At 62.8% G+C, this 13,280-nt stretch overlaps 1 protein-coding gene across 1 annotated transcript in view; it reads left to right on the forward strand.

The window, feature by feature from the left end:
• Positions 1–9,631, forward strand: part of COQ8A (coenzyme Q8A) — a 35,673-nt gene extending 26,042 nt beyond the window's left edge. Inside the window, exons 5-15 of the mRNA XM_032862861.1 lie at positions 2,339–2,413; positions 5,063–5,185; positions 6,388–6,473; positions 6,640–6,780; positions 7,214–7,295; positions 7,408–7,501; positions 7,692–7,833; positions 8,055–8,162; positions 8,260–8,325; positions 8,564–8,650; positions 9,289–9,631. Of these exons, the coding sequence (XP_032718752.1) occupies positions 2,339–2,413; positions 5,063–5,185; positions 6,388–6,473; positions 6,640–6,780; positions 7,214–7,295; positions 7,408–7,501; positions 7,692–7,833; positions 8,055–8,162; positions 8,260–8,325; positions 8,564–8,650; positions 9,289–9,579 (1,295 nt within the window). The 3' untranslated portion in view covers positions 9,580–9,631. The remainder of the gene's footprint in view (positions 1–2,338; positions 2,414–5,062; positions 5,186–6,387; positions 6,474–6,639; positions 6,781–7,213; positions 7,296–7,407; positions 7,502–7,691; positions 7,834–8,054; positions 8,163–8,259; positions 8,326–8,563; positions 8,651–9,288) is intronic.
• The last annotated feature ends 3,649 nt before the right edge of the window (positions 9,632–13,280 follow it).

Below are 13,280 nucleotides of genomic sequence, written 5' to 3' on the forward strand. Positions count from 1 at the left end.
GGACTGAGTGAGGCCCAAGGGCACGGGCTGCATGTGGAGTGAGCAAGTGGGTCTCTGGGTGTCCTCACCAGGCCTCAGGGGGTGCAGCGGAGGCCTCCGGCACCGCCTGGTTCTGGGAGAAGGAAGAGCCTGGCTGGGCTCGTGCTTCCCTCTCAGCGAGGCTCTGAGAATGGCTGGAAGCTTGCCTGGTGGGGGAGGGCGGGTTATTCTTGGTTCACTGGAGCAGGAGTTCCTGAGGCCAAGGTCAGGGTGGCTGGGCTGGTGCAGTGGGGGGGCCTGTCAGTGGGCAGCATGAAGGAGCCTAACGCCATCTTTGTGGAACGTTCTTTTTGTGATCTAACTTGACAGGTCCTTGTCCTTGGAGAGCTCTGGCCCTGCCGGGTGACCTAGAAATGGCCCGGGAAGGGTGTGACAGAACTTCTGAGGGGGACAGTGGGCAGGGAAGCTGGGGCGGTGGGCACCTCTGCTTGCGTGGCCAGGCCCGTGAACCCTAGGCTTGTCTTTGGACTTGATGCAGGTGGAGAAGAATCTAGATGCAGAGACCTTGGTGGAGGTCACTGGTTTGACGGTTAACCCTGCTTGTTATCACTCACTTTGCAAAGGCAGACACCTCGCTGGGTGGGGCGGGTGGCCCCGCGGAGTTAATGTTTAATGGCAGGGCTGCTCCCGGCCCACGGCCCTTGGGAGCTGGTCTGAGTGGAAATAGCCCCGGCACCCAGATGGCCTTTCTGGGTGCCTGGCTTCTTCCTGTGGCTGCTGGAGCTCGGCTCACCCTGCGCTGGGCGGCATGTGGGTGCTTGGAGCGTGCGGGGCCCGAGCCGGCGGCGCACGGGGCGGCCAGTACACGCTAGATTCGGAAGACTCAGTACAAAACCAAAACAGAGCTGTGAAGTAGCTCGGGCAATTTTTACACACGAGGGGACTTGGTAGTATTTCAGTTGTATCACGTTAAATAAAACACATGATGCACATTGACTTCGCACGCTTTTTTTTTTTTAAATTTTACCGTGGCTCTAGAAAATGTACCGTTCTGCACGCGGCTGGCCTTGCCTGTTCTCTGGGCAGCCCTGTTGTCGCCCCGTTGAACCGGAGCAGTGACGGTCGGAGGAAGCTGGAGCGCGGCCTGGCCTCACCAGGAGCTCTCGCGGACTGAGTCCTCCCCACGACCCAGGGGGCCGGAGCCCCTTCCTGCTGTTGAGCCGCACCCTTGCCTGAGGGCGGCTAAGATGATTTGCAGGAGAACGTTGTAAGGTTGGGTTATCTTTGGGTTTTAAAAATTATTGTTCTGTTGTTTGTTGGCTCTTAATTTTTGCAAAATAAAATTTTCAATAAATTTTCAATAAATTCAGTCATATTTTTCAAAACAGTAACAAGTAATGATTGTGCAGAGCTGGGGAGACAGAGAAGCACATGCTGTTGAGCAGCGGGCCCTGGGGGAGCTCACGCCTCTGGGCGTGGGGCTGCTGTGCCCCGCCTTGCCACGGGCTCAAGGCCTTGGGTCTTCTGCATCCGCCAGGGGTCCCTGCTGTCCCTTCTGCTGTGGCCGGTGCACTCACGCACGTGTCCTCCACTCTCTGCTAACAGTGCCCCCGGCCAGCGAGAACCGCGCCTCAAGTAGAGGCAGTTGTAGGTCCTAGGCTTTCTGTGTGGCATCCGTGGCACCTGCTGGGTTCCGTGGCTCTCCCTGCCAGCTGGGGTCGGCACTCCCCATCTCTGGACAAAAGGGGTATGGATGAACTTTGATTCTGAAGATTGCGAAACACTTTTTAGATGAGACGTTGTCTGCTGCCCCCATTGTCCTCAGACCACTGTCCACCTGCTGGGCCCTGCCGGTGAGTCTCCACGGCTTGGGCCCGGGATGCTGGCCTTTGCCTTGGCACAGTGTTCTGACTCCCACCAGCGACTGCTTTCTCGCCGCACTGACGCCTTTCCTTCAGCGGCAGTGGGGTCAGGGCGATTCTAGCGGTGGAGCTCTCCATGCCGAAGCGGTTGGCTGCTTTCTGGGGGTTGCCTGTGGGGTCAGGGTGTCCTCGGCCCGCAGACCGTTGCTGCTCCGTGTTCGGTTTGTGCTGGGAAACCGCGTCGCACTCGTGCACGTTCTTAGGGCCTTCGCCGCCCTGCGTGCAGGGGCTGGAGGAGGCTCTCGCTCGGAGGCGCCACGCCTCAGAAACAGCGCACGTCCCTCCTCTCTCCCTTCTCAGAACGTCGGGACCGTCGGCGAGGGTCTCTGGGGAGCTGCAGCCAGTGACCATATGGGGCTGCAGCTCAGGGCCTCGCAGATGGGGGGGCGGCGGGCAGACCCTGCACCAGCACCCAGCACCTCTTCTCTTCCTTGCAGGTCTGGCTGTGGGTCTAGGCTTTGGGGCACTGGCTGAGGTAGCCAAGAAGAGCCTCCGCCCAGACGACCCTTCAGGTGAGCTGGGCCCTCGGAGGTGCGCCCATCGGCCCCCAGACCCCCGTGTTCTGGAGTGTGGGCCTCCAGGAGCCACGCCCCCCACCCCCCACCCCCCGGCTCCTCCGGCGGCCAGCACACCTGCCCACTGCGGACTGGCTTTGGCCCTGCGGCCGCCTTGCTCTGCTGGGGGGGGGGGGGAGTTGTCTGTGCTGCTGGACCAGCCCCTCAGGGCCCTCGGTTGCCCCCACCTCCGAGACCTGCAGCTGCCCCCCTCACCCCAAGCCCTCGGTCTCTGAGGTGAGCACCAGACCTCTGTCCCCTGCCTCCCAACCTGTGAGTTCACAACCATCAGTCCCCCCAGCCTGGGTGGCAAGGCTGGGGCAGGACTCCGTGGAGAAGGTTCGGCAGACTGGCTCTCAGGCCATGTGGGGGACACCCCACCATGCTCTTGCATGGAGACCCCCGGAGCCCAGGCTAGGGACCCTGAGGAGGGCCTTCCTCACACCTGGACGGCCCCTCTTCGGCTGCAAGACCCTCCGGTGGGGACGAGGGGCCTTGTGGAGAGAAGGCACTGGGCTGTCCCCACAGGCCTGAGAATGGGGTGCCCAGGGCGCATCAAGTGTCCTTGGAACAGGAGGGACCAGAGGACAGAGAGGGTTTAGTGAGGGTATTTTTAGTGTCAGCTTTGAGACACTTTGGGAAACGAAGCCTGGCTTTCTCTGGAACGAAAAGACTGTGTTCTCTGCGCCTCCAACCCCCAGAAACTGGCTGCTCTCCGGGCACCTCAGCCAAGCGGAAAAGAGGCAGCACTGGATCCAAGGTTACAGCTGGTGACCTTCGTCAGGGAAGTGGTGACCCTGCCTGGGGGTCCAGGGGCCTAGGGACCATGGCCTGAGAGCCAAGGTCAGGGGGCCTTGGCACCCCCCCAGGCTGCATTCCAGCTCCCAAGTGGGCTCGAACCTGTGGCCTGGAGGACACTGACCAGCCCAGCTCAGGCGGTGCCAGCAGAGCCTCTCCTGAGTGGGGGCCGCCCACCATGGCCCGGCTCTACCAGGCGGTTCTCAGAACCGGCCATGCCCAGGCGGGAGCACCTACCTCCGGGCCGTGGAGAGGGGCTGCGTCCCCACGTCTCAGGAGCGCTGCAGGCGGCCTAAGACTGTGTGTGCGGGAAGCACAGCTCTGCCTCCTCCTGGGCCTCTTCCCCTCCCCTCCTCTTCCCCACCTTTCCACAGGGGCCCAGGGGCTGGGGGGTGGCAGTGCACACAGAAGGGTCCCCCCCTTCCCTCAGCTCTGACTCAGGGCAAGGGGTGATGTGGGGCCCCTTCTTGGCCCAGCTTCTGGGGCGGATCCGGCCTTGTGCAACTGCCCTCGGGGTGGGGAGGGCAGAAGATCAACGGGTGCTCTTGGGAGCTTCTTGTTTGCAAACTGAGTGTCCCTGGGGCTTAGTTCCCATTTAGTGCCCATGTTGCCCCCCTCACCCCCCCCAATATGTCAGAGGCCAGGCTGGACGCAGCACCCGGGGGTGGAGGGCGGGAGCACACTGGCCACCCGACCTGTTCCTTCCTGGAGGACGTGGCTCCCGCGCTCCGAGCACTGGGCCCGGCCTGTGATGATGTGGGCTGAGGACAGTGCGAGGTACCGTGGGGGACAGCCATGGGCACAGATCTAACCAGGCTCACAGGACAGAGTGCAGGGAAAGCAGCAGGTGTCCCAGGGCTGGAGGAGCTGGCGGGGAGGCCTTCTGACCAGGGCTGACTCAGTTTTGGGGCTGGGCCGTGCTGGGGTTGGGGTGAGTGGATGGACGCCAGAATGGGCCCTGACATCCTGTGGCCACACGGTAGCAGCCCCCCTGTGTCCTCACCCCTGGTCGTAGTGGACAAAGGTCATCTGCACCCCTGAGGTTACTGCACCTTGTGCGCCTCCGCAGGCTGAGGGGGAAGGCAGACAGCAGCTGGCCGAGTGCTGTCCTTGCCCCTGTGCTCTGTCCCCGGCCAACGGCCCCCTCCCGCAGCTAGCTTGCCTTGTGATCTCAGGGATACAGATGACCTTTGTCCTGTACGTGAGGGGGAGGGACAGTGACGGGGACCTCACATGGGTCCCTCCAGGTCCCTCCCTCCTAGTGCCTGTTCCCTACGTGCCACTGACCATGGCCTTCCGTGGTGCTCCCATCAGGCCCCGGGGACAGATCCCGAGGAAAGGGCTCCACGTGTGTAAATGCGTGTGCGTGCATACGTCGGGCAGCTGCCGGTCAGGCCTGGGAGACCCGCGTGGCCCTGGAGGACCTTGCACAGCCTCGGGTGGGTGGGTTGCATGACACCCCGGAGTGTTAGTTGCATTGCTGGTTTCGGGGGTGCTCAGGAGGCTGGAGCCTGTGTCAGTTCCTGCCCGTTCCTTCATGCTGCACTTGAGAGCCCCCCCACCCCCCGAAGTTCTGTATCGTCCCTGTTTTTACGAGGCTGGAGCCTGGGGACGGCGCTGGGTGCACCCAAGCTCCCTGACTTCCCGGGCTGAGTGAGGAGACAAGCTGCAGTTGCCCCACGGGCGCTCATGGCTTCCCAGCCCCAGCCCCGTCCTCCTCTCGCTGCATGGCCTGGGGTGGACCGGGTGAGGCCTGCGGACGCCCCGGGAGGGGACAGCAGGCGGCGCTGACCCGGCTCCTGCCCGCAGGGAAGAAGGCCGTGCTGGATTCCAGCCCCTTCCTGTCGGAGGCGAACGCGGAGCGGATCGTGCGCACGCTGTGCAAGGTGCGCGGGGCGGCGCTCAAGCTGGGCCAGATGCTCAGCATCCAGGGTGAGTGCATGGCGGGGGGCCACTTGGGAGGGGTGGGTGTGCCCCCCGCCACCGGCCCCTCTCGCTCCTGTCCTGGCTGTTGACCAGCCGGGATCTTCAAAGACCTTAAAGTGGGCGTCCGTGGTGGTTGCTCTTGCTTCCCTGGGGGTGTTCGGCACCTAGAGGTGGTCCCGGCCTCTCGCAGGCTGGTGAGAGCCTGCTGCTGTCCGCAGCCCCTGCTGCCTCGCGTGGGTGTTGGGGGGCGGCGCAGGCCTGTCGTGGCAGGATGCTGGGGACATGGGGTGTGTGGGCCTCAGCAGGGAAGGCCGGGACAGGTGGCTGAGCAGAAGGGCCAGGGGCCGCGGTGGGGGTGCCCCAGAGGCCTGGCTCCTGCAGGGAAGGGGGTTTGAAGACAAGTCCCCTTGTGGGTGTGCAGCGGGGCTCCCGGGAGGGCGTGGGATGGCGTTAATCCCCAGGGCAGGCAGGGTGTGTCTGAGCCCAGGACCCCCACGTGGAGACTCCTTCCACGGCCAGGGTCAGAGATGCACGCCCGGCTGCCCGGAAGCCGCCTCCGGCCCGACACACGGGAGCGGTCCAGAGCGGGCAGCAGGGGGCCAAGGCGTCGGCTCGCGGGACTTGTGTGCAGGACGTGGCTCTCCTGCCCACAGTTTGCGGCAAATCATTTCGGAACACTGACACTGCCACCGCAGCCACACTCCCACTGTGGGCCACCACCGTGGGAGGAAAGCTGACCGGGGCGGCCTTGGGCGGAGCCACCACGGCTCCAAAGCAGCACATTAGGCATAGGGTCTGGTCTGAAGGGAAAAACAACGGTTCTCTCTAGGTGGCCAGGTTCTGGGTGTGTCTGGGATCTTACTCTGCTTTATTTCTGAAATTTGCTCCTTCTGTAACCCTAAAAAGCTTTGCCTGTTATTTCTAAGAAATCCACTTTCTCAGGTCCCTGGGTGAGCCCCTGCTGCCCCATGCTGGGGCCCTTGGGGTGCGCAGATGCCCTCTGCGCCCTGGGGAGAGGCTGGCTCCGGCCTCCGTTGTTGGCTGTGGTGTGTCCGGAGTGTGCGCAGCCCAGCCCAGCCCGTGGCCCTGTGTCTTCCCTGGAGCCTCTATCCATGGCCCTGGGGGCCCTGGAGGGGGCTGCTCTGCTCCTGACCCCTGCGCCTGCTCTCTGAGGGGTTAGCCCTCTGCTAATTTCTGGTACCTTCTAGATGATGCTTTCATCAACCCCCACCTGGCCAAGATCTTCGAGCGGGTGAGGCAGAGCGCGGACTTCATGCCACTGAAGCAGATGACGGTGTGCGGACGGGGCCTGGGGGGTGGGTTGTCTGGGTCCTCTGCCCCTCCCCCCTGCCTTGGGGGGCAGCTGCAGCAGTCTGTAGGAGGGTGCAGCCTGGGGGTGCTTTTCGGGGTGTCCCGCACATGGGCTGTACTTACGGCCCCTCCCTGACCCCTCTCGCCAGAAAACGCTTAACAATGACCTGGGCCCCGGCTGGCGGGACAAGCTGGAGTACTTCGAGGAGAGGCCCTTCGCGGCTGCCTCCATCGGCCAGGTGCACCTGGCTCGCATGAAGGGTGGCCGCGAGGTGGCCATGAAGATCCAGGTAGGCAGCCGGTGTGTGCCTCCACGCCCGGGGGAGCTGCAGAGGGCCGGGCTAAGGCCCTGCAGTGTTGGGGCCTCTGTGCCCTGCACCCCTGCACGCACCCCCGTCTTCAGGGCAATGCCTGGGTCTGCTCAGCACCCGCCCTGGGAAGGACCTGCTGAGCGGCGCGGGTAGAATGGCCTCCCTGCGAGCTTAGTGTGGGCGGGGCCAGGGGACAAGCAAGCATCTGCTGGGGGGGCTCTGGCTGCTGTGGGGGACAGACATGGAGAAAGAAGTCATGAAGGGACCTGGGGGCGGGTTCTGGTAGCATCGTAGCATCATTATCTGTCACTTACCCGAGTATGGGGTCTGGGGGTGGGACTGGGCTGGGAGAGCAGGGCTCCCCTGCATGGCCCGGCCCCGCCTGCCCGAGACCCCCCTGCTCCTCCCACAGTACCCCGGCGTGGCCCAGAGCATCAATAGTGACGTCAACAACCTCATGGCTGTGCTGAACATGAGCAACATGCTTCCCGAAGGTCTGAGACTGGCTGCGGGTCAAGGGCAGGCATGCGGGATGGGCTCTGGGGACCCATGGGAGTGACCCTGGGGAGCCCTCAGCCCCCGCTGACCTCCTCCTTCCCGGCGCAGGCCTGTTCCCCGAGCACCTGATTGACGTGCTGAGGCGGGAGCTGGCCCTGGAGTGTGACTACCAGCGGGAGGCCGCCTGCGCCCGGAAGTTCAGGTGTGGCTCATGACTAGTGGCTCCCACAGGGGAGAACACGGGCGGCTCGGGGTAGTAGGCCCCTGGGGAGGGTGGTGAAGACCCCCGTGGCTCTGAAGGGTGGGTGGCGGTGGTCATGGCCCAGTGTCATCCCCGGGATGGGGGGTGGGGAGGCTCTGGTGCCAGGGTGACCCCCCCCACTGCCCACCAGGGAGCTGCTGAAGGACCACCCCTTCTTCTACGTGCCCGAGATCGTGGATGAGCTGTGCAGCCCCCATGTGCTGACCACAGAGCTGGTGTCCGGCTTCCCCCTGGACCAGGCGGAGGGGCTGAGCCAGGAGATCCGGAACGAGGTGTGTGTGACCGTGGTCTTGGGCGCCGAGTGCCCTTGTGGGGATGAAGGGCCAGAGAGGGCTGTTGTGTTCCCCCTGCCGGGGAAAACCTGGAGTCAGGAGTCCCCGTGTGGGCAGTGGGTGGGGCGACCCGAGGAGTGGGGAGGATGCGAGGGGGCTTCCCAGGCCCCAGACTTGGCCTGGCGCTGCCGTGACTGGGGCTGCCGCTGCCCTCCCCCCAGATCTGCTACAACATCCTGGTCCTGTGCCTGAGGGAGCTTTTCGAGTTCCATTTCATGCAGACGGACCCCAACTGGTCCAACTTCTTCTATGACCCTCAGTTGCACAAGGTGAGCCCACAGGAGCTGCATGGGAGAGCGGTCTGCGATGGGGGTCTTGGCCCCCTTCTCCACCAGGCTAAACCTCTGAGGTGTTGCCCCTTCCCAGGTGGCTCTTCTGGACTTCGGGGCGACTCGGGAATATGACCGATCCTTTACCGACCTCTACATTCAGGTTGGCCGGCGCCGGGGCCTGGGGTCGGCCTGGGGACACTATAAGTGGGGAATGACGGGGCTGCTGTTCCCCCCACCCCCAGTGACTGTGGGTCGAGAGGAGGCCGTTGGGTTCACAGGCCGGGGGCTTGGAAGGAGCAAAGGGGACAAGGGTGGGGGGGTTGGCCACTGGGCTCCCTGGCCGCGCCGGGAGCACCTCCTCCCCTGCCACTCACAGTCCCTCCCGGGTGTCCGCCCAGATCATCAGGGCAGCTGCTGACAGGGACAGGGAGGCGGTGCTGAAGAAGTCCATCGAGATGAAGTTCCTCACTGGCTACGAGGTCAAGGTCAGCTCCCCACGGCCTCTTGGGCTCCGCAGGCCCCCGTGTGTGGGGAGGGTGGGCAGTAGGGCTGCTTTTCCCCAGACCTTGGCTGCTACCCTCGAGGCCTCTCCTCAGGCCTCCCTTGACCCCTCCTCCATCGAGGTCCTGGGCGTGGCGGGGTGAGGGCGTGAGTGGAGCCTCGGGGAGGGTCGGGAGGCCGGCAGCCCTCTCGCAGGCCAGTACATCTGGAGCTGGGGCCGGATGGCACAGCCCGACCCCCCTTCCGAGGTCTGGGTGGCCCGGTAGGGGCTGGAGCCAGGTCTTCAGCGCTTTAAATGGGTGGTGCCAGTCTGTGTTCCCGTGCCCTGAACTGGCACCGGAATTCCCCGAGAGCAGCCCTTTCCCCTTCTCCCCCTAGAGGGGTGCACAGGCCACAGCCAGGCCTTCAGGCGTCCGGCTTCAGCCCCCATGTTGGGCCCGGGCCCCGCCCATCCGGCCTCGCCCGGGCCCAGGCGCGCAGCGGGCTCCCCTGGCCCAGCTACGGGGCCCGTCACGTCAGTTAATACTGAAATGCCCCCCTGAGCCTCTCCCCTTCAACGCCGCCTGCTGGGAGAGCTCTGGGCCGGGCCACGGGCCCACCCACCCCCTGCACCCCGCTTCAGGCCATGGAGGACGCCCACCTGGACGCCATCCTCATCCTGGGAGAGGCCTTCGCCTCGGAGGAGCCCTTCGACTTCGGCACGCAGAGCACCACCGAGAAGATCCACAACCTGATCCCCATCATGCTGAAGCACCGGCTCGTCCCGCCCCCCGAGGAGACCTACTCCCTGCACAGGAAGATGGGGGGCTCCTTCCTCATCTGCTCCAAGCTGAAGGCCCGCTTCCCCTGCAAGGCCATGTTCGAGGAGGCCTACAGCAACTACCAGCGGCAGGCGGCGCGGCCCTCCGCTTGAGCCCCGCGCCCGCTGGCGCCCCGGGCAGGCTGCCCCGTGTGCGCAGCCTCTGCACGAAGCAGAGACCCGACAGCAGGTTCCTCCCTTGGCGGCGGGTTTCCGTCCTGTGAACGCTAGTGGAGCGGGGGCGGGCCTGCCGGGGGATCCCTGCCCCCAGAAATACGGAGAAGCCTTGTTGGATTTTACTGGACGTACGTAGAGGATGAGGCTTGTGTGATTCTAGATTGTTTTGTGCCCTCTGCTCCAGCCTGTCTCCGAGCGTGAGGCCCCGCCTGCTCTTGGGCTGGGCTGTGCCCTCTGGACAAGTGGAAGTTTCTGGACCTGTGGAAGGGGTCAGGAGCAGTCCGTGCTAGACGTCAGTGTGTGGAGGCCCCGCTTTCCCCCTCCAGGCCCAGGGGCTTTTTGTACAATTCTTGTAACTGTCTGATTTGTTTCAATATTAAAAAAGACAAAAATGCACCCTCTTAGCATTGTGGTGTGAATTTCTCTATACTTAGTGGGCACCGAGCTGATGGGTGACCAGCCCGAGGTCATGTCCCCCTCCAGACCACCTCTGGACCAGCCCGAGGTCATGTCACACTCCAGACCACCTCCAGATGCATCTGGACACTCAGCCCAAATTCCTTTCCAGGAGGGGGTGGCCGGCACATGCCCCCTGCACCCCACCCCACATACGGAAGAGCCAACTGCCTGGCCTGCTTGCCAGGGGGAGAGGCTGCGGCTGGGGGATGCCTCCCCGCAGCAAACTAGCGTGGGCATCGGGGAGCCCTGCCGCGGGACCCCGACAGGTGCACCAGGGGGTGAAGGACGCGGGGAGACCGCTCCAGGACAGGATGGGAGGTCTGACTGGTCTCCGTGACAGCAGCTGGGGGCCTGGCGCCTGATGCCACCTATTCTGAACCCTTGTCAGAGCAGTCACGGCCCTTTGGAAGGCCGTTTTTGTGCATTTTTTACATATATTCTGCCTTCTGGGACATTCGGGGGCTGGCAGGGTACAGGAGCAATGTGGCTGCTGAAGGTTGGGATCCTGGACTCAGGACCTGGAACGAGGAGGGCAGCCACACAGCCCGAGCTCCCTCTCTGCTCCCCAAGAGTCGGCAAAGTGGTCCACGGTCGGGCCCTCTGCCTACGTGCACAAGTCTTCATCTGGGGACACCGCTGCGCTCATTTGTTCCCACGCTAAGGCCATGTGGGGCCACGAGAGTGGCCACAAAGCCCGCAAAGTGGAAGCTTTCACTGGCCTTTAACGGAAAGCTGGCTAAGCTCACGCTCACCTGCCGCGCTACTGTCTCTCCCGCAAGGCGCCCTGACAGAGCAGTGACCCGCCAAGAAAGGTCAGGAAGGTCATTGCGTGTGACCCGGAACCAGGGAGGGGCCCTCAGGGTGACCAGGCGCAGCCGGCTTCGTATTGCCTCTGGCGCGGGCTGGCCGTGCCTCCCCAGAGGGGCCGTTCTGACCAAGTCAGGGACCAGAGTAGACACTAACGTACCCGAAGGGTCTGCCGCTGGCCCGCAAACAGCAGACAGCAAACCAGCCTGCCATCTGGTCTGAGCAGGCAGATGCGACAACCGGCGGGTGGGGGTCAGGGGTGTCTGGCTGTGCGGAGGGTCCCCCGCGGGGCAGGTGCACACGGAGCAGGCCAGGCCTCACTCACGGCCTGATGCGCGTTCTGGAAATGCTGGCCGGACGAGAACGGAATGCCGCCCTTACCTGAGCTACAGGGTAGAACTAGGAAAAGTCCCCGGTTAAACTACTCCCGCATCCTTCCGCAGGCTAAGGCGGGCCCTGGATGAGGAGGGGGCCTGGCAGGAAGCAGGATCTAGGAAGACGAGAAGAGTCAGTCACCTTTCCTCCACGGCTCAGACCTTTCCATCAGGGAAAGAAGACAAGACCATCAGGTCTAACAGCTCCCTGTTTTATTGCAATACATCAAATTCTGGTTAATATTAAGTGATACCAACATAAAATATTGGCGAGGAGTCTTGTTACATTTTTGACCATCCCACCTTAAATATTTCTGTGCAAAAGAATCCACACCATTGTCTGGTAGCAGAGAACCGCTTATAAACCTCCCTAAGACATCGAGGGCATAAAACCGAACAAAAGGAAATAGGCCAAAGCAGTATGTTTCCCTTCCATCCACAGATTTGTCAGCATTATATTCTAAACAAAAAAAAATGATTACACCTAGGCCATGCAAAACTGTACAATAATATTACAATGAGGAAAAAACCCTAAAAAATTTATAAAATAAATGATATTACACTATCAAATAAAAAAGCAGGTAAATTTGTTTCATGAAGTTTCCAGGTTTGTTCTCGTCAGTCACCCCCATAAGTGACGTGGCTCCTCGTGTGTGGCACTCGTCCCTGGGAGAGGGGGAAGGGCCGGCCCGCCGGCCAGCGCTAAGGGGCCGAAGGCTCCAGCAGAAGCCGGTCCCCACGATCCGGACGGACTCTGCGGAGAATCCGGGCTCGTGATCAAGTCAGAACAAGGGAGGAGGTGCACCGGGCGCGGCGCGCCATGCGGCTTCCCTGCGCACTCGGGGGCCGGGCCGGGGCGCGCGGGGGCCGACTGCTTCCCTGTCTGCCCAGCCGGGAGGCCGCAGCGTGAGTGACTGCCGCCACGGACAGACAGATGGCCCTGCCGGCCGGGCGTTGGCGACGCCCGCCGCGCCGTCCCGGGCTCTTCTGGAGGAGCCCCGAGAGGGCACCGAAGTGCAGCCGGGCTTTCACAGAAGTCCACGTGGCCACGGAGCAGCAAAACGACAGGACTGCACCCATACGGAAGGCAGAGGGAGGCTGAGAGCCAGCCAGGAACGACAGATTGTTGCTGTAAACATAACAGGGATTTCGGATTCTTCCCAGAAGCCTGGGTGTGAGAACCGCGTGGGAAACCGAACAGGGCCCCGAACAGGCGGGCCCTTCCTGCTCCGGCCCCGACCCTTCCCACCGTGCTCCCGCCACCGGGCGAGCGTCGCTGACGCAGGGGTGTGTGCGTGGGCCGAGAGCCCCGAGAGTGAAATTTACTTTAGCGAGCACTTGACGAGGAGGAAGGCTTTTGTTTTTGGCAAAAAGAAATATATGTATATATGTAATTTTTATATACCCAGAGCACACACGACTTCTCGTTAGAATTCAAGGGTAGACAACAAATTGGCTGCACACAGAGAGCACCAAGTACCAACACACACGGACTATCCGAGAAGCGTCTCACCGGTCTGTCCTTCCTACGGTGAAACGCACAGTGCACCTGCCGCCCGGTGCGAGTTTAAAAGGTCCCGCAAGAGGAGACAGCAGGGCTCGGGGCAGCAGTACCTCCTCCCTGATCTTGGCTCCTGACCCCTCTGAAACATCAGGTTTCCCGTTTCCCTGGCACCCATCCCCTGCCTTCTGCAGACCATTCTTCTCAGAAGCTTCTGCTGGTAACTGCTTCGTACCTGAGAGGGGATAAGCCCAGAAGGGTCATTATCGCAGGAAGAGCCGCCCCCCACCCCGCCCAGCTGCTCCCCGTGGCACTGTTTCTCCTCCAAACTCCTGCCGTCAGGATGGGTCCTATCCGGGGCTGCTCTACGACGACTCGCGACTGCTAGGGACCTACCGGAAAGTGCCAGGGGACAGGTCCCTGGGTCATCACTGCCTTTGGGGGCTCTCTCCTTTCTGCTGTGACTCACTGCAGTGTTCTCTGCACCTCAGGCAGGG

Source organism: Lontra canadensis, unplaced genomic scaffold, assembly GCF_010015895.1.
Source record: "Lontra canadensis isolate GAN:19392208 unplaced genomic scaffold, GSC_riverotter_1.0 scaffold24, whole genome shotgun sequence".
NCBI classification, from domain to species: domain Eukaryota; kingdom Metazoa; phylum Chordata; class Mammalia; order Carnivora; family Mustelidae; genus Lontra; species Lontra canadensis.